The following is a 24,337-nucleotide window of genomic DNA, read 5'->3' on the forward strand; positions in this document are numbered from 1 at the left end:
TTGCGTATTGTTTGGTCACACCACAAGATGTCACTGTGGTGTATAAATAATATAAATAATATATTTATTTAACTGTATAAATAAATAAATGTATAAATAAATAAATGTAGACATAAATACATATATACATAAATAAATGTGAAAATAAGTTTATGCATAAATAAATAAATGAACAAATAAATAAATGTGGAAAAAAATATAATTATACATAAATAAGGAAATTAAAGTATAAATAGTCATTTATTTATTTATTTATTTTTACATTTATTTGCATATTTATTTGTTTATTTATTCATTTATTTATTCATTTTTAATTTCTGTAGGTTTGGTCCTCCATACACTGTGACAACGCTGTAACAACCTTCACCACACATAGTTATAGCAACCTTTTGGTCATGTTGTTAAAACGTTGTTAAGGTTGGGTACGTTGTGACAACGTTCTGTGTTTGCTGGGCTGTCACCCATAAATCAATGAACAAGTGTCTGTGGGTTTTAACTGATCTTTGATCAGTTTTATAAATGTGTAGACGTTTTGATTAGACATTAGTATACAAAAATATATATATAATTGTAGTTAATAGTCTATTATAGGCCTGTTTAGCTGAGCCATTCATAGAACAAACAAAACAAACCCTGACAATTAAATAAAAGAACATATAGACACTTGATAATCTTATTAGATAATTGCATTTGAGAAAGTTAAAGGTGTTTTTATGCATGTTTGGCATGGGTTTTTTGTTGCATTTACAATGTTCTGACCACTAGGGGTCATTGTCAGAACAATAGAATGTCTGTGTGGTTAAAACCACTCTTTGTATTCAGTATATTTCCATTGGCTCTTTCCTCGTCTGGTGGGTGGGTCTGGTGTCTGATGACATCTGAATAGTTTATAAACCTGTGATTGTTCAAAAAGTTAAACATTAGGTGTCTGAAGATCAGCGTTGCAGTGAGTATTTTATTAAGACTTCTTAAACTCAATTATAACAATTCCACATTCTGTGAGTGGATTTAATAACATTGTTTGACATTAACGGTGCAATTAATGACATTCCCATAATTATCTTTCTGTAGCTATGGTCAGTGTAATAAATAGTAGACAAACACGGTGCCAGCTAACAGATTTTTGTTATAAATCTGGATTTTTATGCTGTTAAATCACTGTGATGGTGTAATGACCAATATACATCTAAGTCAGAGACTAGGACTAAATGAGTTCAGTGATTCAGGTCAAATGATTGTGAAATAATGATTATGTTGAAACATAACCAACACCATAAGATCACATTTTCTCTTTGTTCATCTAGTTGTCATTACTCATGTACAACAGTCAAACAAAATCTAAAGTTAAACATTTAAAGGTAAACTGCCCAACTAAAGCAAACACTGATCTCCATAATGGTGACTAAAATGTGATTTTTCTCCTTCAGTGATTCTGCTTGTTATCATCAGTTGTCTTCAATAATGCTCAATCATCACTCAATCAATTACTTAAATAGCACATTAACTTTAACACTCTTCAGTGTTAATTTAAAACTCATATTTTAACACTTTAACACTCTTGAGTCTTTAACACTCTTGAGTTTTTGCTGTGTAGTAACAGTCAGGAAACTGGACATTTTTATGTTCTTGGAATGTTAGAAATCAATGTTTCTATCATGTTAAATTTTTTAATCGAAAATTAAGTTTAAAGAACGTTTGAGGAACATTATACCTTTTAAAACACGTTCCTCTAACGTCAAGAAAACTGGAAATTTTACATGTTCCCAGAACCAACACAATCTCGCCAGTTTTGTCACCAAACAGAGGTTTTTGACTAATATCTCAGACAGTCGGATTCACCTTAACACAATCAAAGATACTTTTCTTTTTAGTCCCCTTGAATTGCATACACTTGAACTTAATTCAATCGTTTTACTTTAGTAGAGGTTTTGGCCCTATTATAGGCATGAGTTGACCAACTATACTTCCCTTATAATAGTTTGGATTGGCCAAGCCCGTGATTTCTCACTTACACTTGCATTACATTTACATGTAGTCATTTAGCAGATGCTTTTATCCAAAGCGACTTACAACTGAGGACTAAATCAAGCGAGTCATCGTGAAGAGGGAAGAACAACGCAAGAAGTGCTCAAAATACAAATTTCAGGCATTGCTCAGAGTAGCAAAAAGACAGACAAGGGAGGGTTTAAAGGAGAAGGAAAGTTTTTTTTTATTTTTTTTTATGTTAAGTACTCACGGAAGAGATGAGTTTTCAGTTGTCTTTTGAATGCTGTCAGGGATTCTGCATTACGGATGAGGGTGGGGAGATCATTCCCCCAGCATGGAACCGTGAATGAGAATGTTCTGGAGAGTGATTTAGTGCTTCTCTGAGATGGTACCACAAGCCGTCGCTCATTGACCGATCGTAGGCTTCTGGTAGGGACGTAGACTTGTAGGATTGAGTGAAAGTAGGACGGAGCTCGGTCTGTGGTCGATATGTAAGCAAGCGTCAAAGCCTTGAACTTGATGCGAGCAGCGAGTGGTAGCCAATGCAGTGAGATGAACAGAGGAGTGACGTGGGCCCTTTTGGGCTCATTGAAGACAAGGCGGGCTGCAGTCTTTTGGATCATCTGCAGAGGTTTAATTACACATGATGGAAGTCCAGCCAGAAGAGCATTGCAGTAATCAAGCCTAGAAATAACCAGGGCCTGGACAAGATGAGCCGTTTGAGATCGAATGAGGCTAGAAGAGAGATGAAGTCTGTTGCATACGGATTCTCTTGATGAATGTTGAAATCACCAAAGACTACGATTGGGGTGCCATCCTCAGGGAAAGAGGACAGCAGCACATCCAGCTCCTCAACAAAGCTTCCCAGTTGACCTGGGGGGCGATTAAATAACTACAATTTGGATCCTAATGGGAGCTGTAAGTGTAATTGCATGATATTCAAATGAGTTGTTATTGCATAGAGAAGAGAGAGTTGAGTATTTCCAGCTGTTAGAAATGAGAAGACCAGTAGCTACCCCCACCCCTCCCACACTGGCGAGGGGTGTGGGAGAAAGAGAAGTTGTTAGAGAGCCATAGAGAGAGGTGTGTGTGTGGATGAGAGAATGGGACGCAGATTAGCAGTATTGCGCTGCCTTCTGTGCGTGATGAGAGAATGTTGTCGAGAGACAACAGGAATGTATTGAAAGCACATGTTGAGAAAGGGAAATACGATACAAGTGGGAAAGGAAAGGGGAGAAGACGATACTTAAGTGCCTTGCCGGTGTCCTTGCTCGGTGGAGTCGCACAGTAGAGTCGATGTATTTACCCGAGTCGGTCTTCACACGAGGAGGCTTCCACGACAGCGCACACCACATAGATATAATGCGCTCAAAGGCCTGAGTGAGGACAGCTGTCTCGGCCCAGCAATTAACACAGCAAACCAAATAAACCGAAAATGGGAGAAATCGAAACTAGCTGTTGGCCAGCGCTTCACTTAAGTGCTATAAAATTTACAATGCAATACTATTCAGACGCGGCTGTTACATAAAGTAGGAACGCGTCTAATTAAAATACAGATTTGTGAGAAGGTAAAAAATTAAAATAACCAGAGAATCGAAAATAGGCTTATCTTGTGGTAGATACTAAACTGAAACAACAGGAGAACTGGATATTAAGAAAAACTACTTGCGCGCTCTTGTCGTAACCACAGACTGACCGCTTGTCCATCACTTATCTAAAGTAACATTAAATTAAGACAGAGGTAGAATAGGCATACCCAAATTTAGGTTGGTCAAGCAGCGCGAAAAACCAGTCTCTACAAAACAAGTACACTTGAACTAGTGCCAAAGTATTGGCCGTTGCTAATCTGACGCGAACTTGCGGGAGCATATGAATCCAATTAATCTACTTGGGAGAACAAATTTAGAGTCAGTCAGAATAAAATCAAACGTTTACAATTTATTGACCAGGTAATGAAGCAATAATTCAAAATCCAATTCATGAGAATAAAATCATCAGCTAATCATATCATAACAACAATTCAGAAATCGAGGAATTTGTAGAAATTATTACCTGGCAATGAAAATTACACACAGCGGTTGTGTGGGCAGTCAACCTACAGACTCCCAGAACCTTTTTGCCCATTTTCCTTATAAACCCAGATAATTCAATTTGCTTACCAAATGGTGGTGTCTGTCATTATAATTAGATTTGGTCCCCTAGTGAGGGGCTCACAACTGTGAGATCAGAATGGAGGATCTGAGGGAGGGAACACCTTTAATGGACACATCACTTTTCTCATATTTTGTAACTTCTTTTAGCTTTTCATTATGGTTGGGAGAATGAGACCATTTTACCAGGCGCACTGAGACACTTTAAATAATACCAAACATGTATAGTTACTTTTTTGTACACATTTAACATTTCATGGGTTTTCAGTGAGTTTCAGGTGAGGAGGAGAAGGAGGGAGAAGGGGGAGATTGTCAAAGCGAGGTGTGAGGTACCTTCTAAAACACGTTCCGCTAACGTCAAGAAAATTGGAAAATTTTTACATTCCCAGAACCAACATGGAATATTTTGAGAACGTTCTTATAACAAAATTCTGTTAGCTGGGGTGTTAATAAACGTAACTTTATTAAAGTTTAGTTAATAACTCAGTTTAGACTCAGTTTTCACCATATTAATCTCTATTTACCCAGCATCAAGGATATGCAAATATTTCACTAGATTTGACATCCTTTCTTGTAATGTGGAAAAATGTCAGGTATTTGCCATGTAAAAAACGGTCCAGATAAAATCACAAAAATCAGTCTTGATTCAGAAGCTCAGTTTATGTGGCAGATTGATTAAGCTCACAAACAGTACTGACTAATGTTTGTGTAGTTTGTTCAGTGTCAGAATCAAATGAAGTGATAGAAGACCAGACAGGGTTTAAAGTTCTGTTTAACATATGTTATGTTTATGTTCTCTCAAAAAAATTGGACAGAATTATATGAATATTTAAAAAAAATATATATATTTTTTATACAGGTCTTGAAGCTCATCTAAGAACAAAACAACAGTAGACAATGGTAAATATAAACATTTCTATAAAGACATGTCATTTTTATAGACACACTTACTTGTATGCTTTTATTTTATTATGTATGTGATGTAAAATGAAAATTCTGTCAGTATTTACTCACCCTCATGTTGTTCCAACCCCGTAAGACCTTCGTTCATCTTCAGAACACGAATTAAGATATTTTTGATGAAATCTGAGAGGTGGATCCCTCCTCCATAGGCTTCTTGAGGGATTGAACTTGCAAGCCCCGAAAAGTTATTACAGACATCGTTAAAATAGTGGCTCAAACTTAAGTTTATCAAACGACGAGAATACTTTTTGTGCGCAAAAAACAAAAATAACGACTTTATTTCAACTATTCATGTCCTTCTCTGTGGGCCTCGAGTGAGTTCACTAGTGTAAAAGCGTAGAGCTTCTGTTGTTGTACGTCACACGCATCACCCACATGACCAGCGTCGCCCAATAGTGAGCCTGCGTGTGACGTATAGCTCTACGCTATTACACTAAGTTAGCTGACTAGAGGCCAACAGAGAAGGAAATGAATAGTTGAAATAAAGTCGTTATTTTTGTTTGTTTTTGCGCACAAAAAGTATTCTCGTCATTTGATAAACTTAAGATTGAGCCACTGTAGTCACTTGGACTATTTTAACGATGTCTGTAATAACTTTTCGGGGCTTGCAAGTTCAATCCCTCAAGAAGCCTATGGAGGAGTATGGAGGAGTGATCCAGCTCTCAGATTTAATCAAAAATATCTTAATTCGTGTTCCGAAGATGAACGAAGGTCTTACGGGGTTGGAACAACATGAAGGTGAGTAAATACTGACAGAATTTTCATCTTCTTCTTCTTCTTCTTCTTCTTCTTTGTCGTTTTACGGCGGTTGGCATCCAACATTAATGGTGCATTACCGCCACCTACTATACTGGAGTGTGGACCGGAGATAAATAAATAAACCATCAAAACAAAACTAACCTTTTCATTTTTCCTCTTTTTCTTTTTCCTCAATAAATAAATAAATAAATAATAATAAAAAAAAAATAATAATAATAATAATAAACAAAAAACCTATAGAGCAACCTAAATCCTTTCTGCCAGTCTTGTTTCCTTTAAGAATTGAAATACCAATGTACTCATACCATTTAACGATTTCCCCAGCAATTCCCTAAGTGAATTCCCTTGCCCCCCTAACCTTCTTATGCCCTCTTTCATCTTTTCCCTTTCCCACTCATATTTCTGACACTCAAAAATCACATGCTCCACAGATTCAATATTTTCACAAAATTCACACCTACCCGATAAGTGCTTACCCACAATATGTAAATACTTATTTAGCCCACAATGTCCTATTCTTAATCTCGTGAAGATAATTTCTTCTCTTCGTTTCCTTCCAGTGACCCTCTCTGTCCCAACCTTTTGTTGAATGTCATATAAATGTCTCCCTTTCTTCTCCGCATCCCAGTGTGCCTGCCACTTTTTATGAATTTTTGACCAGATTTGTGCTTTAGCTTCTGCTTTACTTATTGTAATTGCTATTTCAACCTCTTCTCGTTTACTCGCTTGTTTTGCCAATCTATCTACCGTTTCATTACCCTTCACCCCCACATGTGCTGGAACCCATGTAAACTTTACCGTTATCCCCATCTGACAAATCCGTGAATGAAGTTCTAGTACTTCATATATTATGTCCTGTCTTGCTTGTGACTTAAATGATTGCAAACTTTTCAGAACTGCACTAGAGTCTGAGCATATGACAACTTTGTCTGGTTTAACTTCCTCTACCCAATGCAATGCCAGCCAAACTGCCACCAACTCCACTGTGAATACTGATAAATTATCAGAAATTCTCTTCTGCATCTTCACTCCCATCTTTGGTACACTGAAAGCAGATCCAGCTTTTCCCGACTCAGGATCTTTAGACCCATCAGTAAATATGAACAAATATTTCACTATACTTGTCACTCATCCTATCACAAAATACCTGACATACATCCACCTCCGTTCTATTTCTTGAGTGGGTATTTAAAATCTCTAGATCCACACTAGTCTGCCAAAGAACCCAAGGTGGTCTGACTGGTAGCGGAACTGTTGGGCTAAATTCCTTTCCCTCTAATCCCATCTCTTTCCCAATAGTATCACCCACCCATCCAAAACTCTGAATTTTAACCCTTTCATGCTCCCAGCATACCTGCATAACTGCTCTTGTGGGGTGAGACCTACCCTGTCCTTGCAGGTTTGCCCAATAATTGGCTGCCAGCTGTTCCCTTCTTAATTGTAGCGGCATCTCACCCATTTCTACCTGCATTGCAACTGCAGATGATGAACGAAACGCCACAGTACATATTCTTAATGCTTGTGTTTGCACCACATCCAACTTGGCCAATGTGGTTCTAGCTGCATCTCTGTAAGCTATACATCCATAATCTATTATTGATTTAATCAGTGCACCATATATCCTCTTCAGTGCTTTTCTATTCGCGCCCCAGTCCACTCCTACCAAACACCTCATCACATTTAATACCTTTTTACATTTAACTATAACTTTCTCAATATGGCCGGCCCATGTCAACCTACCATCAAACACCATTCCCAAAAACCTAAAGGACTCAACCCTCTCCAGTACATGTCCATATAATTTAAGATTGATCTCTTCCCCCACCTTTTTCCTTGTAAAGAAAACCACCTGCGTTTTTTCCCTTGAGAATCTAAAACCACATCTCAGTGACCACCCCCCTACTAGATCTATTGCTTCCTGGATCTTTCTAACTGTATAATTTACGTTCCTTCCCCTTTTCCACATCGCCCCATCATCAGCAAACAAAGATCTTCCAATCCCAGGCCCTACATCTGAAAATACATCATTTATCATGATGGAGAAGAGCAAAGGACTAATCACACTTCCCTGAGGGGTCCCATTTTCTATGAGGTATCTGCCAGATATTTGTTTTCCAACTCTCACTCGTATAGATCGTCCATACAGGAAATCCTTCACCCAGTTAAAAGCCCTACCTCCTATTCCCAATTTATCCAGTTTAATCATCAGTCCCTCTTTCCACATCATGTCATATGCTTTCTCCATGTCAAAAAATACAGCTACCACTGTTTCCTTATTGACCTGAGCTTTCCTTATTTCGTCTTCTAGGCATAACACTGGATCCATTGTTCCCCTCCCCTTCCTGAATCCACTTTGACATGATGTAATAAATTCCCTCTTCTCCAAAAAATAAACCAGTCTGTCCGTTATCATTCGTTCCATAACTTTACACACATGCGATGTTAAAGCAATTGGCCTATAGCTAGTAGGTTTTGTCGGATCCTTCCCTGGTTTCCTAATTGGAACTACAACTGCTTCCTTCCAACTCTTTGGAAGCTGCCCATCCTCCCAAACTCTGTTATATAGCCTAAGCAATCTACCTAATGCTACCTCACCCATACATGAAAACATAATATAGCACATTTCATCCTCTCCTGGTGATGTCAAACCTGCCCTAACAATTGCTCTCTCCATTTCTAATTTTCATCTTTGGGTGAACTATCCCTTTAAAGTTAATGAGATAATTAAGTGATTAATTGAGTGATGATTGGCCATTATTGAAGACACCTGATGTTAACAAGCAGAATCACTGAAGGAGAAAATCACAATTTTAAGTCACCATTTTGTTGATCAATGTTTGCTTTGTTAGCACTGAATTTTGAATTTGAAACTGAATTTACAAACTGTCTGACAGGATTTGAAGCTGAGACTGTTTCATGTCAGTATATTGTCAGCCTATGGCAATGAAGGTTCGTAAGAACGAGGGATCTGTTATTATCAGTCTCGAGTGTGTGAAGGGTCATGGGAAAGAACACAGTGCTTTGTCAGATTGTGATGTTTATAATTATTACATTCTTCCTCATGAATTAGTCTAAAAATATCATGAATCTTGATTTCTTCAAGCTCAAACAAGAGGAACAGACTCAAGTGGAAAAATAAAGAGGGAAGTAGTGAAAACAGCGTAACTACACTCGTCATGTGTTCTTGAGAGCAATACGGATCCGACGTGATCAGCATGTGCTCGAGCAGCAGCGACCTTTGACCTTCTGGCCTGGATCAGGATAGTGGAGAAGTGAAAGCAGAGCACAAGGAGTCAAACGCTTATACACACCGTCAGACTCTCACTAGCTGTGTTTCCATCCAAAGCTGCGAAATTAACTTCTGCACAAAACTGGATAATGCATATACCATTTGTGAACAAAGCATTGCTTCCATCCCATGTGTTCAAGAGAACAAAATCTTCACTTCCTGTGAAATCAACTCAAAATATCAGTAATAAACTAAGTTTCTTCAATGTGGCAGTTTTTCCCTCCATCATAAATGAGTTTGTCTCAGAGTGTCAGACGAAACACAATAAATGCTGTCATATACATATATACATCGTAGTTTATGTGCATGTCTGCTTATTGGATAAAAAATTATCCACCTCAGCTAAGTGCATAATTTTTTTTAAATTCATGTACATCTTGGGGTTTCCATCCAGTGTTTTTTTATGCAATATCCCGAAATAATAGTGTTTGGAAACTAGTGTCGTCATGTCCACGTTTCCCTGCAGTCACATGACGTGTACAGCTCGAGCGCTCTGAGTCCAGATTGAGAAGAATGTGAATGTGAAAGCTAATGCATCGCTGTGTTGACTCTCGCTGCTCTTCCTCTCTCTAGATGTTCAGCTTTCGGAAACTGTGGGCTTTCACTGGCCCAGGTTTCCTGATGAGCATCGCCTTTCTGGACCCGGGGAACATTGAGTCGGACCTGCAGTCCGGGGCTGAAGCAGGTTTTAAGGTGAGTAAGGGTGTGTGTGTGTGACCTGTGTAACCTGTGTGTGTGTGTGTGTAACCTGTGATGTGTGTGTGACTTGTGTAACCTGTGTGTGTGTGTGTGTGTGTGTGTGTGAGACCTGTGTAACCTGTGTGTGTGTGTGTGTGTGTGTGTGTGTGTGTGAGACCTGTGTAACCTGTGTGTGTGTGTGTGTGACCTGTGTAACCTGTGTGTGTGTCTGACCCGTGTAACCTGTGTGTCTGTGTGTGTGACCTGTGTGTGTGATCTGTGACCAGTGTAACCTGTGTGTGTGTGTGTGTGTGACCTGTGTAACCGGTGTGTATGACCTGTGTAACCTGTGTGTGTGTGTGTCCCGCAGCTGCTCTGGGTGCTCCTGGGCTCCACCATCATCGGGCTTCTGCTGCAGCGTTTGGCTGCTCGGCTCGGGGTCGTCACCGGGATGCATCTCGCCGAGGTCTGCAACCGCCACTATTCCACGGTACGTTCATCCCGCAGGTCCGTTCATCCCGCGGTACGTTCAACCTGCGGTACGTTCATCCCGCGGTACATTCATCCTGCGGTACGTTCATCACTCTGTACTATCTTCCGCGGTACGTTCATCCCGCCAAAGAGCCACAGGGGAGGCGTGACACACGAAGAAAAAATAACTCTGCATGCAGCTCTATTAATATCGGTAATTGTGCGTATGTGTATTAGCTTTAAAATGCATCGTTTCCTTGTCCCAAATCAACAGAAGTCAGCATTAAGGGAGGAGACAGGACCCAGCAAAAAACGTAGGAAATATGATTGTGAGTACTTAAAATTTAGGTTTCACCTGGTCGGGGTCCGAGGCTGCACTTCTACCGCAGTGTGTGGTCTGCAAGAGGTTCTAGCAAATGATAGCATGAGACCATGCAAACTTCGGCGTCACATTGAAACTAAGCACACAAATTTAGTGAACCAGCAGTTGAGTTTTTTGAGAGGAAGCGTGATGATTTGCAGTCACAAAAAAGCATAATACAGTCGTTTGCACTATTAACATGAAGGCGACAGAAGCATCTTATTGCGTCGCGCTACATATAGCGAAGGCAGGCCAACCCCATATCATCGGTGAAACATTGCTACTCCCTGCAGCTAGAGATATGTGTTCAGTGATGCTGGGAGAAGCAGCTGCTGCTAAACTTGACGCGATCCCTATGTCTGACAATACCATACAGCGACGAATATCAGACATGGCTTGTGATGTCAAAGAGCAGGTCCTGGACTGTGTTCGTGAAAGCCCCTTTCACGCCATTCAGCTGGATGAGTCCACTGACGTCGCACACTGTGCTCAATTAATAGTGTACGTTCGGTTTATCAAAGAGCTCAGTGTGCAGGAAGATTTTTTGGTTTGCGTTCCTCTACCCACCCGCACAACAGCTGAACAACAGCATGCCTTAAACGCCCGTCTGTTCTCAATCCTCTGCAATGAGATGGGCGCTCTCTTCCAGCAGCTGCTCCTGCACTCCGAGGTCAGGTGGCTCTCTTGGGGCAAAGTCCTCACCAGGCTGTGCGATTTGTGCAAAGAAATCCTGCTCTTCCTCACCGAGATTAACTCCTCACTGGCAAAACATCTGGCAGACATGAACTGACTTGCCCTGTTGGCCTATCTCTCTGACATCTTCGAAAGGATCAACTCCCTCAACACCTCTCTCCAGGACAAAGAGTGCCACGTCTTTTCGGCACACGACCAAGCTGGACTTGTGGTGTGTTCGTGTTGAACGAGGTTCTGTGGAAATGTTCCCAACCCTGGAGGATGTTGCGGAGAAGACAGGGCTGCCTCTTAACTCTGTCCAACCGGTCATCACTGCGCATTTGAATGTGTTGCGTGACCAGTTTGGCGAGTATTTTGGAGAGAACGCAATGGGAAATGAGTGGCTGAGCAATCCGTTCTCTTTCCCCGCCACACCACGTGATGGACTGAGCCTGCAGGAGGAGGAGACTTGCGTTTATTTCTCTCTGCAGTGCAGCCCTGCATCGAACACCTCTGCGCATCAAAAGTGCGGCCTCATTGTTCCCACTGATATATGGACGATTAAATTGAAACTCAAAGTTGTGTTGTCTTGCATGCAAAAATTGGTTGGGCCATAGGGTTGATGCCGTTCTCGTAGCGCAAATGACGTGAATGGAGCATTGTTTGTTGTTTAAATCTGAGGTTTTATGTGGCTGAAATCATTAAAAAATGTCATGAAAATATGTGAATCTGTTCGATCTGATAATATGCCTTCAATGCAGTTGACTGTTAAATGTTATGTGTTCCATGAACAAACAGCGTTGTCGTTCATTGATCAGAGAGCTGTCCGTTGTGCTGATTTTGTTAGAGACGATGTGCATCTCCTTCAAATGTGCGCTTAAGGCCCAGACGCACCGCGCTGATTTCAGCCATCGGGTGTCGTAAGCTTTGGCGCTGATTACACATGTTAATCATGTTTTGTTGACTTGTGGTTTGGCCTACTGATGTTCAGTGATTTTAAAAGTAGCCTCAATTAGGCCTGCATGAAGTTGGAAATTATTTGCTGTTGCAAAGAATCGTTTATGAATGCACTTTTAAAGTTGTGGAAATAAAATGTCTTCAAATACAATATTAAAAAATATTTACATTTTATCAGTTTTTATTGAAACTCATCATTGCCTGGAACACACAAAAGATGGTATTTACTTCAGTGAGTTAGGGCAGGCGGAAGGGATTTTGAGGAAGGGGGGCTCAGCTGTCCTAACCTACTCTAAGGGGAGGCTCACATTCACCCAATTTGAAAAACACTGATATAGCCCTTTTAACAATATAGATTGTTTCAAAGCAGCTTTACAGTGATAATAGAAAATAATAGAAGTAACAGAGATTGTTTTGGCTTTACAACAGCTCTAGATTAAAGTTATTGTCCAGCTAAATTCTAGTGTCCGATTCACTTCCGTTGCAAAGATCATTAGTTTTATATAGTATAATAGATAATCTCTGCGCAAACTTTAAAAAGGCAAACCTGTTAAAATGCTGATGCCGTTGTGAAGTCTTTCCTGTTCCTGTGCTTGAAGTGTTTCCTGTGCTGAAGTGTTTCCTGTGCTGTGTAGATGCCTCGTATCATCCTGTGGCTGATGGTGGAGTTGGCCATCATCGGCTCTGACATGCAGGAGGTCATCGGCTGTGCCATCGCCTTCAATCTGCTGTCGGTCGGCAGGTACATCATCATGATCAAACACTGTTACTCTAAGAGTGTGTAGGATCAGTGTGTTGGAGAGCAGTGTGTAGGAGATCAGTGTGTAGGAGATCAGTGTGTAGGAGGTCAGTCTGTAGTAGATCAGTCTGTAGGGTCAGTCTGTATGAGGTCAGTCTGTAGGGTCAGTCTGTAGGGTCAGTCTGTAGGGTCAGTCTGTAGGAGGTCAGTCTGTAGGGTCAGTCTGTAGAGTCAGTCTGTGGGAGATCAGTCTGTCGGAGGTCAGTCTGTAGGAGTCAGTCTGTAGGAGATCAGTCTGTAGGGTCAGTCTGTAGGAGATCAGTCTGTCGGAGGTCAGTCTGTAGGAGTCAGTCTGTAGGAGATCAGTCTGTAAGAGATCAGTCTGTAGGAGGTCAGTCTGTAGGATCAGTCTGTAGGAGATCAGTCTGTAGGAGGTCAGTCTGTAGGATCAGTCTGTAGGAGATCAGAGTGTAGGAGGTCAGTGTGTAGTAGATCAGTCTGTAAGGAGATCAGTCTGTTGGAGGTCAGTCTGTAGGAGGTCAGTCTGTAGGGCCAGTGTGTAGGAGATCAGTCTGTAGGAGGTCAGTCTGTAGTAGATCAGTCTGTAGGGCCAGTGTGTAGGCGGTCAGTCTGTAGGAGGTCAGTCTGTAGTAGATCAGTCTGTAGGGCCAGTTTGTAGGAGGTCAGTCTGTAGGAGGTCAGTCTGTAGTAGATCAGTCTGTAGGGCCAGTGTGTAGGAGGTCAGTCTGTAGGAGGTCAGTCTGTAGTAGATCAGTCTGTAGGGCCAGTGTGTAGGAGGTCAGTCTGTAGTAGATCAGTCTGTATAGGGCCAGTGTGCAGGAGGTCAGTCTGTAGTAGATCAGTCTGTAGGGCCAGTGTGTAGGAGGTCAGTCTGTAGTAGATCAGTCTGTATAGGGCCAGTCTGTAGTAGATCAGTCTGTAGGGCCAGTGTGTAGGAGGTCAGTCTGTAGGAGGTCAGTCTTTAGAAGGTCAGTCTGTATACCTGCAAGTGCTCTGAGTTCATTTAAAGTTTTTCATTTCACTGTTTTTACTCAATATAGTGAAGTTTCAGCTATATAAAGTATTTAAATACAGTGTAAAGTTTAATTGTGTATTAAGAAATATCATTGTCTTAGTGGACTCAATTAAAATAAGTTCAGAGTACTCATAACTATTGTGTTTTATAAACTTAATTGAATTGAGCCAATCGGTTTCCTCAAATGAAATGATTTAGCTTAACTTGTTGGGTTTTACAGTGTAGGGTCAGTCTGTAGGGTCAGTCTGTAGGAGGCCAGTCTGTAGGGTCAGTCTGTAGGAGGTCAGTCTGTAGGAGGTCAGTGTGTAGGAGATCAGTCTGTAGGAGGTCAGTCTGTAGGAGATCAGTCTGTAGGAGGTCAGTCTGTAGGAGATCAGTCTGTAGGAGATCAGTCTGTAGAAGATCAGTCTGTAGGAGGTCAGTCTGTAGGAGATCAGTCTGTAGGAGGTCAGTCTGTAGAAGGTCAGTCTGTAGAAGGTCAGTCTGTAGGGCTGCGGCGAACAATTACTCAAACATTTGTGGCATCAGTTCAGTGGGCAAAACATTTATCTAAAGCTCATGTTAATCTTCCACATGCAGAGATGATATCTATTACTGTTTCTGAGTAGAAGCACAGTGTTTTCTAGATATGGCGTATCAGATTTTTGAAATATATTTCCGATATTATTGTTCAGCAACTCTCTCTTAGTTTCATGTCTATCACTATCATAAAGTTTTTCCCCTGAAAACAATTGAAGTTGTAAATCTGATAAATAATGAGCTCTTAACTGAATTAATTCCTTTGTTTGAGGGTTTTAAAGTTTGCTGTTTGAGTTTATTAGAGTTGATCTTGAGGAAGCTTGTTTTTGTTCTTCTGCAGGATTCCTCTGTGGGCTGGAGTGCTGATCACCATCACCGACACTTTTGTGTTCCTGTTTCTGGACAAGTTCGGTAGGTCAGCACTGAAGAGAGTGAGAGTGAAGAGAGCGACTCGTATCTCGATCTGATTAGCATATCTGGTTTGTTTTGGTCAGGTCTGAGGAAGCTGGAGGCTTTCTTTGGGTTCCTCATCACAATCATGGCTATCAGCTTCGGCTACGAGGTTCAGTAAAGCATGTTCTCTGTAGAATGGGGCTGTGAGGTAAACACTAGGGCTGGGCGATATATCGCATGACATTGTTATGCGCATCTCGTCAGTAAAGCCGGTTCCTTGATTAGTAGTAAATCACCTTCATCTGCTTTCAGATGGAAGATATGATGCAGATATGAGTGTTAAATTAACACTCAAGAGTGTTAAAGTTAATGAGATAATTAAGTGATTAATTTAGTGATGATTGAGCATTATTGAAGACACCTGATGTTAACAAGCAGAATCACTGAAGGAGAAAATCACAAATTGTAAGCCATCGTTATGGCGATCAGTGTTTGCTTTAGTTGGAATCTTGACCCTTATACTTTCAATTTAAATTTTGTTTGTCTACTGTTAATGATTTATAACACTCAAATGAACAAAGAAAAGTGTGATCTGACAGTGTTGGTTATGTTTTGGCATAATCATGCTATGATCTGAAAAATGAAACTTATTGAGATAGTTTGGTTAAACTTGTTAGCAACAGCTTTGTGATTCTACAACATATGATTGTCAGTATTTTTCTTATAATCAAAAATATTTAGTAAATATTGTTCTGATCAAAACACCTTCAAATGAATGTTATTAGAAACAAAGACATCAATAATCAGCCTGTGAATCTCAACAATGGTGACAATAATAATGCATGTTGCAGTGGCTGCCACCAATCACAACTCATTAATGGCTCCCATCATGCATTGCGGTATGAATAAATTATTATCTGAATTGTCTATGTAATGTACTTTTCCTAATTGAATATTCTGCTCGTCACCATTGTTGAGATGCATTGACTGAATCTTGACCTCTGTGTGTGGCTAAGAGAAGATTCTTTCTTTTAAACAACTTTCAAGAAATCCTATATATTATATCTAAAATTCTGGATATTTATGCAGAATCACAATTATGCCGTAACAAACAGCATAAATCACAAACATAAAGTTCAAATGATGATTGTCATAATATAACCAACACCATTAGATCTTTTTTTTTCTTTGTTCATCTGGCAGTTATAACTCAGATACAACAGTCCGTGATATTAATGCGATATGGCTCAGCTTGTCAGTTAACTACGGCTCTTTTTAGTAAATGCCGCTCAATCTGAAAGCAGGTGAAGGTGATTTACTACTAATCAAGGAACCGGCTTTACTGACGAGATGCGCATAACAATGTGATGCGATATATCGCCCAGCCCTACTAGACACCTCTCTGCAGTGTGTGTGTGTGTGTGTGTGTGTGTGTGTGTGTGTGTGTGTTTGTGTGTGTGTGTTTGCAGTATGTGCGAGTGGCTCCGGACCAGGCGGAGGTTCTGAAGGGCATGTTTGTGCCGTATTGCAGCGGCTGTGGACCCGAGCAGCTCGAGCAGGCCATCGGGATTGTGGGAGCCGTAATAATGCCTCACAACATCTATCTGCATTCTGCTCTCGTTAAGGTCGGTGAACTGCCCCAGACCTGATCAGAGTAAGAGTTAGAGTTAGAGTTAGAGAAACAGTTAGAGTTAGAGTGAGAGATAGAGTTAGAGTTAGAGTTAGGGTTAGAGTTAGACCCAACCACAAACCTAACAGCACCAGACCGTAGGGCTGGGCGATATATCTCATCACATTGTGATGCGCATCTCGTCAGTAAAGCCGGTTCCTTGATTAGTAGTAAATCACCTTCACCTGCTTTCAGATGGAAGATATGATGCAGATATGAGTGTTAAAGGAGAACTCCGGGCAATTTTTTTTTTTCAAGTTAATCTTGATCGTTATATCTTTGTAAGTACTGTCTATAGAAAAAAAAACGAACCGGATTTGTGATTGCAACACGGAGCTGTTCCCGCAAATGCCTAGAGCTCCCCCTCAGCTAAAACGGCAGTTATGAGGGCATATACATAAGAGTGTCTTTGTGCCTCTTAACAGACACAAAATGCAATTAAAATGTCTGTCCAACATGAACAGGGCCCTTACATGTGAACAAGACTTACTTAGCCATTGTTTAAATTCACCTAAATAGTGTTTTAGATGGCTAGCTGTAGTCTCGCGCTGAAGTCCCATGGGAACTCAGTTGTAGCCAAGGGTAAATAGTAGTGATGGGAAGTCCGGTTCTTTTCCGCGAATCGGTTCTTTCGGGTAGTTCGTTTCAATGAACCGGTTCAAGAAATGGTTCGCGTTTGTGCCGTTCCGAATTATGGCAACAGAATGCGAAAATAAAATAACTTATTTTCATCGTCTTCCTTTCCATGACCTTGAGATTCTGCAGTTGTGTCTAGTTTTACTTCAACTTGATGCGCAAACTCCCATACAAGTACGCGCTTAAGATTACCGCATTTGTAGCGAACACTTTGACAAGGATGACTACACAGACACAACACAGCGGGGCCGGTTGAAGAAAAAAGCGATTCCATGGACGAAGACGTGTGCAACCACTGTAGGTAATGTAAACTTTATTTATCCTTCCATTTGGGTACTGTGCTGTGTCTGTGTAGTCATCCTTTTACGGCACAAACGCGAACCATTTCTTCTTCACCTACACACTGCTATTTACCTTTGGCTACAACTGAGGCCTCGTTCAAACTGCAGGGGCTTAATGCTCAATTCCGATTTTTTGAAAAAATCTGATTTTTTTGCAAGGCCGTTCACATTTCCAATTAAATGCGACCTTTTGTGATCTCCTGTGTGAACGAGAACGTGAATGTGAAATGACCCAGAAGTGACCCGCATGCGCAGAAGAGTACTCAACGGTCAACGACGTCCAAATATTAATTAAATCAGAAACCTCGCTTCCCTTCTATTGACTGGTATCAGCCATAGACATCATATATATCTATATGATGTCTATGGTCTCAGCATCGTCCGCCAGTTGTTGTTTATCTTCTCATTCCCGCCTACTTCAACGCAGAATTATGACGTTTGTCGCATATCAATGACGTGCGGGTCGGATACATGCGACCTGGCGATTCAGATTGAAGTCGCATTTCAAAAGATCGGATACATATCGGATTTGGACCACATACCCAAGTGGCCTGGGTCGCATTTGAAAAGATCGGATCTGTGTCGTTCAGACTGTCATGAAAAGATCAGATACAGGTCGCATAGGGGCAAAAAAATCGGAATTGGATCGTTTCAGCCTGCAGTGTGAACGTAGCCTGAGTTTCCATGGGACTTCAGCGCGAGACTACAGCTAGTCGTCTAAAACACTATTAGGTGAATTTAAACGGCTAAGTTGCTAAACGCTTCTTGTTCACGTGTAAGGGCCCTGTTCATGTTGGACAGACGTTTTAATTGCATTTTGTGTCTGTAAGAGGCACAAAGAGAAAGACACTCACAGAAATATAGTTATGCTGTAACCAACAGCATAGATCATAAACATAAAGTTCAAATGATGATTGTCATCATAATACAACCAACACCATTAGATCACATTTTTTCTTTGTACATCTGGCAGTTATAACTCAGATAAAGCAGCCAAAAAAAATCTAAAGTTAATAATATAAGGGTCAAGAGTCCTACTAAAGCAAACAATGATCGCCATAACGGTGGCTTACAATTTTAGATTTTCTCCTTCAGTGATTCTGCTTCAGGTGTCTTCAATAATGCTCAATCATCACTCAATTAATCACTTAATTATCTCATTAACTTTAACACTCTTGAGTGTGGACTCATATACACTCCCAGGAGTGTTAATTTAACACTGGAGTTTTTGCTGTGTACAAAGAGCCGTAGTTAACTGACAAGCTGAGCCATATCGCATTAATTATCGCTGGCGATATGTCCTCGATATTAATGCGATATGGCTCAGCTTGTCAGTTAACTACGGCTATTTGCAGTAAATGCCGCTCCATCTGAAAGCAGGTGAAGGCGATTTACTACTAATCAAGGAACCGGCTTTAGGCTACCGACGAGATGCACAAAACAATGTGATGCGATATAGCCTATTGCCCAGCCCTACCAGACCGAATCATCTCACATTTATTGGTTTGAAGACATAGTTCATAAAACGTTGGGCTGTTAGCAGACAGACAAACAAGAATCAGTACAGAGTTAGCAGATGTCCCGTGGCTGGACAAGCTAAACTTCATCTCAAAATTTTCAAACAGCATTTTCTGTATTTCTGCATAAGTTTGACATTAAAGGCACCAATATACTTCAAGCGAAAGTGAAAAACTGCTGTGACTAATCCTAACTGCTGTGAATAATTTTGAACAAAAACAGGCCAAAATGAAGTTCATTTGGAGTTTGTTTCGAAGGTTCGAAACAGCTTGACAAAGCGAAATTTCCAGAAAATTTCGCTCCGGCTGGTAAACACCTTTGCACTCCCATTGGTCAGTGGTGATGATGTAATAGTAGGTGTGTCTCTGAGGCTCCGCCTCCTTTGAGGTGTAAATCTTATCCGGTTCATTTCTTCTGTTCAGTCGGTCGAGGTCCGGTCAGACACGAGTAAAAACATAAGACACTGAGAGACGCTTTATAGCAGAAAAGCAGAAAGTTTATTCTAAAAAGGGTCTTTTTTACAAAGACAGTCCAATTAAACAAAAAAACACAATGTCATTTCATACTTATATACGTTTTATACTTCATAATTTTGGTAAAATAAGTGATCAATGAAATCAATGAAAACATTTGTGTTATTACAATAATTGGTTTTACACCTGCGTTGAATCCATCTGATGTTTAATCTGACATATTTGACTGATTGTTGTTTATCTTTGCTTCAGTCACGAGACATTGATCGAGGCAACAATAATGAGGTGAAGGAGGCCAACAAGTACTATTTCATCGAGTCCACCATCGCGCTCTTCGTCTCCTTCCTCATCAATGTTTTTGTGATGGCCGTCTTTGCTGAGGCCTTTTATGGCAAGACAAACATGGAAGTGGTGAGGACTTATATCTGCGTCCTGTTAAAGACTATTATATCGGTATGTTTGAGTGCGGTTCATCTGAACTCTTGGTTGACATGTTTCCTTCAGGGCCAGAAGTGTAATGCATCTGGAAGTCCTTACAGCGATCTCTTCCCAGCCAACAACGAGACGCTGGAAGTCGACATCTACAAAGGGGTATGACAGGAACAGTCGTCGGAATAATTTCACAATGAATACACTAGTGTCAAAAAGTCACAGCCGGAGAGGAGATTAGTTTTTAATGACACTACAAGTTAAGACTGATTAAACATTCAAAATATGAGGAAAATATTTCATATTTATTAAACATGTTAAATATAAGGGAAGAACAAAACACTAATCTTGGTTAAAGTATTTATCTGACAAAATTAGTGGCAAAAAACTACAGCTAGGTTTTATTTTACTATGCAAATAAAATGCACAGGGGACAAAAAAAGCTGATGGGAAAAAGCACACATTGACGACAACATATTCAGTTATTAATATTTGGTTGGTTCTCTATTGCTTTTTGCATGTGGCCAAAAATGATGTCGCACAATTTGTCATGTTTCATTGCGTTATTATCACAAATAAAATGAGCACATCTACGCAATCTGAGATTATAAAAACCTCAGTGAATTAGTCTGTTTCATGATGATTATAAAACCATCAACAGGTAACCATCATCACCTGATCTCATTTCACTTTAGCTTTCTTTGCTGTTGCAAATGTATTTGACAAACACACTGTCACAGCAGTCATAAAAGACAATATATGTCAAGAGATAAGAGCCCAACTAATGGGAACACTGATCACTGTTATGGTGACTTCGAATGAAACAGTTAAACCCCTGTTAATTCTCAATAAAACTTTTGTAGACGTCTGACAGAAATAAAGTCTGTCTGGTTAGTAATAAGTGAAGCTGGTAATGCTGTTTGTGGAGTTGTTTATTCCTCCTCTGCTGAGATCTTCACAGATTTAATGTTTTCTTTTATCTTCAGTTGATTTCATCTAAGGCAGTGGCTGAAATTACTCCATATTTAATATACACAGATTTTTTGGCTACGATAAGGTCCAGTTCTGGTTTATTTCTTTACTCTTGGCTGACATGTGGCATTGCTATGCAGAGGTGTAAAGTCCAGTTTCAGAGAGTAAAATTCCTCCTCAGTATTTTGTTCCAATCACCGGGATTTGCTAATTCAGACAGGAGATAGTCAGCTGATTTCACTAATTAGTTCTGAGTTCATGGGTGGAATAAACATATGGCAGGACTTTTACTCTTTGACCCCTGGATTGCCCACCTCTGTTTATATTAAGAATTGCAGACATTTTTGTATGACAAGTTTTATGAAATATTCAAATGAAATATGCACTAATTTGCTTGATTTTGTTGATTAGAGTTAAAGGTTTTTACAGAGGAGACTTTGGATAACAATCAGAAAATACTGTCAACAGACTGAAAACAAACAGATGTTCACCTTTTTTTTCACCAAATACATTTACTCACACTGTTTAGAAGTAAAATGTTGCATAAATCAGGTGAATTATATCTGAACAAACCTTCAGAATATAGATATAAATAAAAGTTGTTTGTAAAGTGTTTGAAAAGCTGTTTAAGTGGAGATTTCAACCTAACCCTAACCCAAAATGTATAAGTGCATGAAAAAAATTGATTTGCCTGTAGTGTGTTCCACTTTAATTAAAATAATCACTGCAATTTTATATTCAGTCCAATACTGACGTGGTTCATGTGAGGTTTGTGTTTATGAATGAATGAACGGTTTGTTTTGTCTTCCTGTGATTAAAGGGTGTGGTTTTGGGCTGTTTTTTTGGCCCCATTGCGCTCTATATCTGGGCGATTGGGATCCTTGCGGCTGGACAGAGTTCAACTATGACGGGAACCTACTCTGGTCAGTTTGTGATGGAGGTATGTTCATCTAGAGATCTGCCTGTTTCAACTTCATTCCTCTGTATTCATGTAGTGGCATTGCATTTGGGAATGTGCATCTGTTACGAGCTGGTTTTTCTCACAGGGTTTCCTGAACCTGCGCTTGTCTCGCTTCGCTCGCGTGTTGCTGACGCGCTCCATCGCCATATTACCCACTCTCCTGGTTGCCGTCTTTCGTGATGTGCGGCATCTCACAGGCATGAACGACTTCCTCAACGTGTTGCAGAGCATTCAGGTACACGAGTGAAACATGACGCCGTGGACACTCATGACGCCGTAGACACTCATGACGGCGTACACACTCATGATGCCGTAGACACTCATGAAGCCGTACACACTCATGACGCTGAGGACACTCCTGAAGCCGTAGACACTCATGACGCCGTAACACTCATGACGCTGAAGACACTCCTGATGCCATACACACTACTGACGTCGAAAACACTCCTGACGCTGTAGACACTCCTGATGCCGTAGACACTCCTGATGCCGTGGACACTCCTGACGCCGTAGACACTCCTGATGCTGTACACACTCCTGACACCATACACACTCCTGACGCCGTACACACTCCTGACGCCGAAGACACTCCTGACGCCGCACACACTCCTGACGCCGTAGACACTCCTGACGCCGTAGACACTCCTGACGCCGTAGACACTCCTGATGCCGTAGACACTCCTGACGCCGTGGACACTCATGACTAGGGATGGGAATTGATACGATTTTATCAATATCAATGCCACTGACGATCCGATCCCACTGACGATCCTCTTATCGATCCGATTCTTTAACAATTCTTTTATCGATTCCTGATAGCACTGTGTGGAAAATAGTCATATGCTTTTTCAGCAAAAAAAAAAGTGTTTTTATTTGTTTTTAAGCTTACCCTTGAGTAAGCAAACTGTACTTTTTATTTAATAAATGGAACCTTATGTGTAAAGTGTTACCGATTAGTTATACACCGATTCAGATGTCTGGTGAGTTCAGTGTTGGAAAGATCGTTGTAACCATTCATTAAATGAATCGGACCATACATTAAATGAATGAGTCATTAGTTCGCGAATTGGACGTGTCATGCGTGTTGTGTGATTATCCCAGCAGTTAGGACATGGACATCCCACAAGATTTGTGTCAACAAATAAAACATTTCATCACTGGATCGTTTTTTCTTTTCTCGTTTCTTTAAAGGGTTGTTTTATGTCAGCTGAATGTGCGGAACGCTTTTCAGAGAAGATAAGGTAACTTATTTTAGCACAATTCACACACAGCGGTAATTCAGGAAAACAAAATCTCCGAATGCTCCACATGAAGCTTTGGTCTTCCGACCTTTTAACATCGTGTCGATTTACAAAAGGGAAAGTTGTGAGTTCGCGGTCTGTATATTATGGCTGGGACTCGGAGCAGGAGCATCGATAAGAGGAATCGTTAACGTCGAGGGCATACAATATTGATGGTTTGTAAAACTTAGAACCGGTTCTCGAGTGGAACCGGTTCTCGATTCCCATCCCTACTCATGACGCTGTAGACAATCCTTATGCCGTAGACACTCCTGACGCCGTGGACACTCCTGACGCCGTAGACACTCCTGACGCCGTACACACTCCTGACACCATACACACTTCTGATGCCGTAGACACTCCTGTCCTGACACCCTAGACACACTCCTGACGCCGTAGACACTCCTGACGCCATACACACTCCTGACGCCGTAGACACACTCCTGATGCCGTACATACTCCTGACGTCGTAGACACACTCCTGACGCCGTACACACTCCTGAAGCCGTAGACACTCCTGACGCCGTAGACACTCCTGACGCCGTAGACACTCATGAGACCGTAGACACTCCTGACGCCGTAGACACACTCCTGACGCCGTAGACACTCCTGAAGCCGTACACACTCTTGACGCCATAGACACACTCCTGATGCCGTACACACTCCTGATGCCATAGACACACTCCTGATGCCGTACACACTCCTGATGCCATAGACACACTCCTGACGCTGTACACACTCCTGACGCCGTACTCACTCCTGATGCCGTAGACATTCCTGACGCCGTACACACTCCTGACGGCGTACACACTCCTGACGCCGTAGACACTCCTGTCGTCGTAGACACTCCTGATGCCGTATACACTCCTGACGCTGTAGATACTCTGACGCCGTAGGCACTCCTGATGCCGTAGACACTCCTGATGCTGCAGACACTCATGCTGAACCCTTGCAGCTCTTCTGAACTTCTGCTCTGTTTCCAACAGCTCCCGTTTGCTCTGATCCCCATCCTGACCTTCACCAGTCTGACGTCACTAATGAACGATTTTGCTAACGGACTGTGAGTATCTATACTGTACTCGACT

The 24,337-nt window shown here is 41.0% G+C and overlaps 1 protein-coding gene across 2 annotated transcripts in view; it reads left to right on the forward strand.

Moving 5' to 3' along the window:
- Positions 1–928: 928 nt before the first annotated feature.
- LOC143711111 (natural resistance-associated macrophage protein 2-like) overlaps positions 929–24,337 on the forward strand; it is a 29,895-nt gene continuing 6,486 nt past the window's right edge. For both annotated transcript variants that reach the window (XM_077202441.1, XM_077202442.1), the window contains exons 1-12: positions 929–946; positions 9,721–9,840; positions 10,196–10,315; positions 12,922–13,028; positions 14,921–14,991; positions 15,075–15,142; positions 16,443–16,598; positions 19,863–20,021; positions 20,115–20,201; positions 21,832–21,951; positions 22,058–22,207; positions 24,239–24,312. In XM_077202441.1, the coding sequence (XP_077058556.1) occupies positions 9,721–9,840; positions 10,196–10,315; positions 12,922–13,028; positions 14,921–14,991; positions 15,075–15,142; positions 16,443–16,598; positions 19,863–20,021; positions 20,115–20,201; positions 21,832–21,951; positions 22,058–22,207; positions 24,239–24,312 (1,232 nt within the window). In that variant the 5' untranslated portion in view covers positions 929–946. The remainder of the gene's footprint in view (positions 947–9,720; positions 9,841–10,195; positions 10,316–12,921; positions 13,029–14,920; positions 14,992–15,074; positions 15,143–16,442; positions 16,599–19,862; positions 20,022–20,114; positions 20,202–21,831; positions 21,952–22,057; positions 22,208–24,238; positions 24,313–24,337) is intronic.

The sequence above is a fragment of the Siphateles boraxobius genome, unplaced genomic scaffold (genome assembly GCF_051911475.1).
Source record: "Siphateles boraxobius isolate OS27281-9 unplaced genomic scaffold, OSU_SipBor_1 49, whole genome shotgun sequence".
NCBI classification, from domain to species: domain Eukaryota; kingdom Metazoa; phylum Chordata; class Actinopteri; order Cypriniformes; family Leuciscidae; genus Siphateles; species Siphateles boraxobius.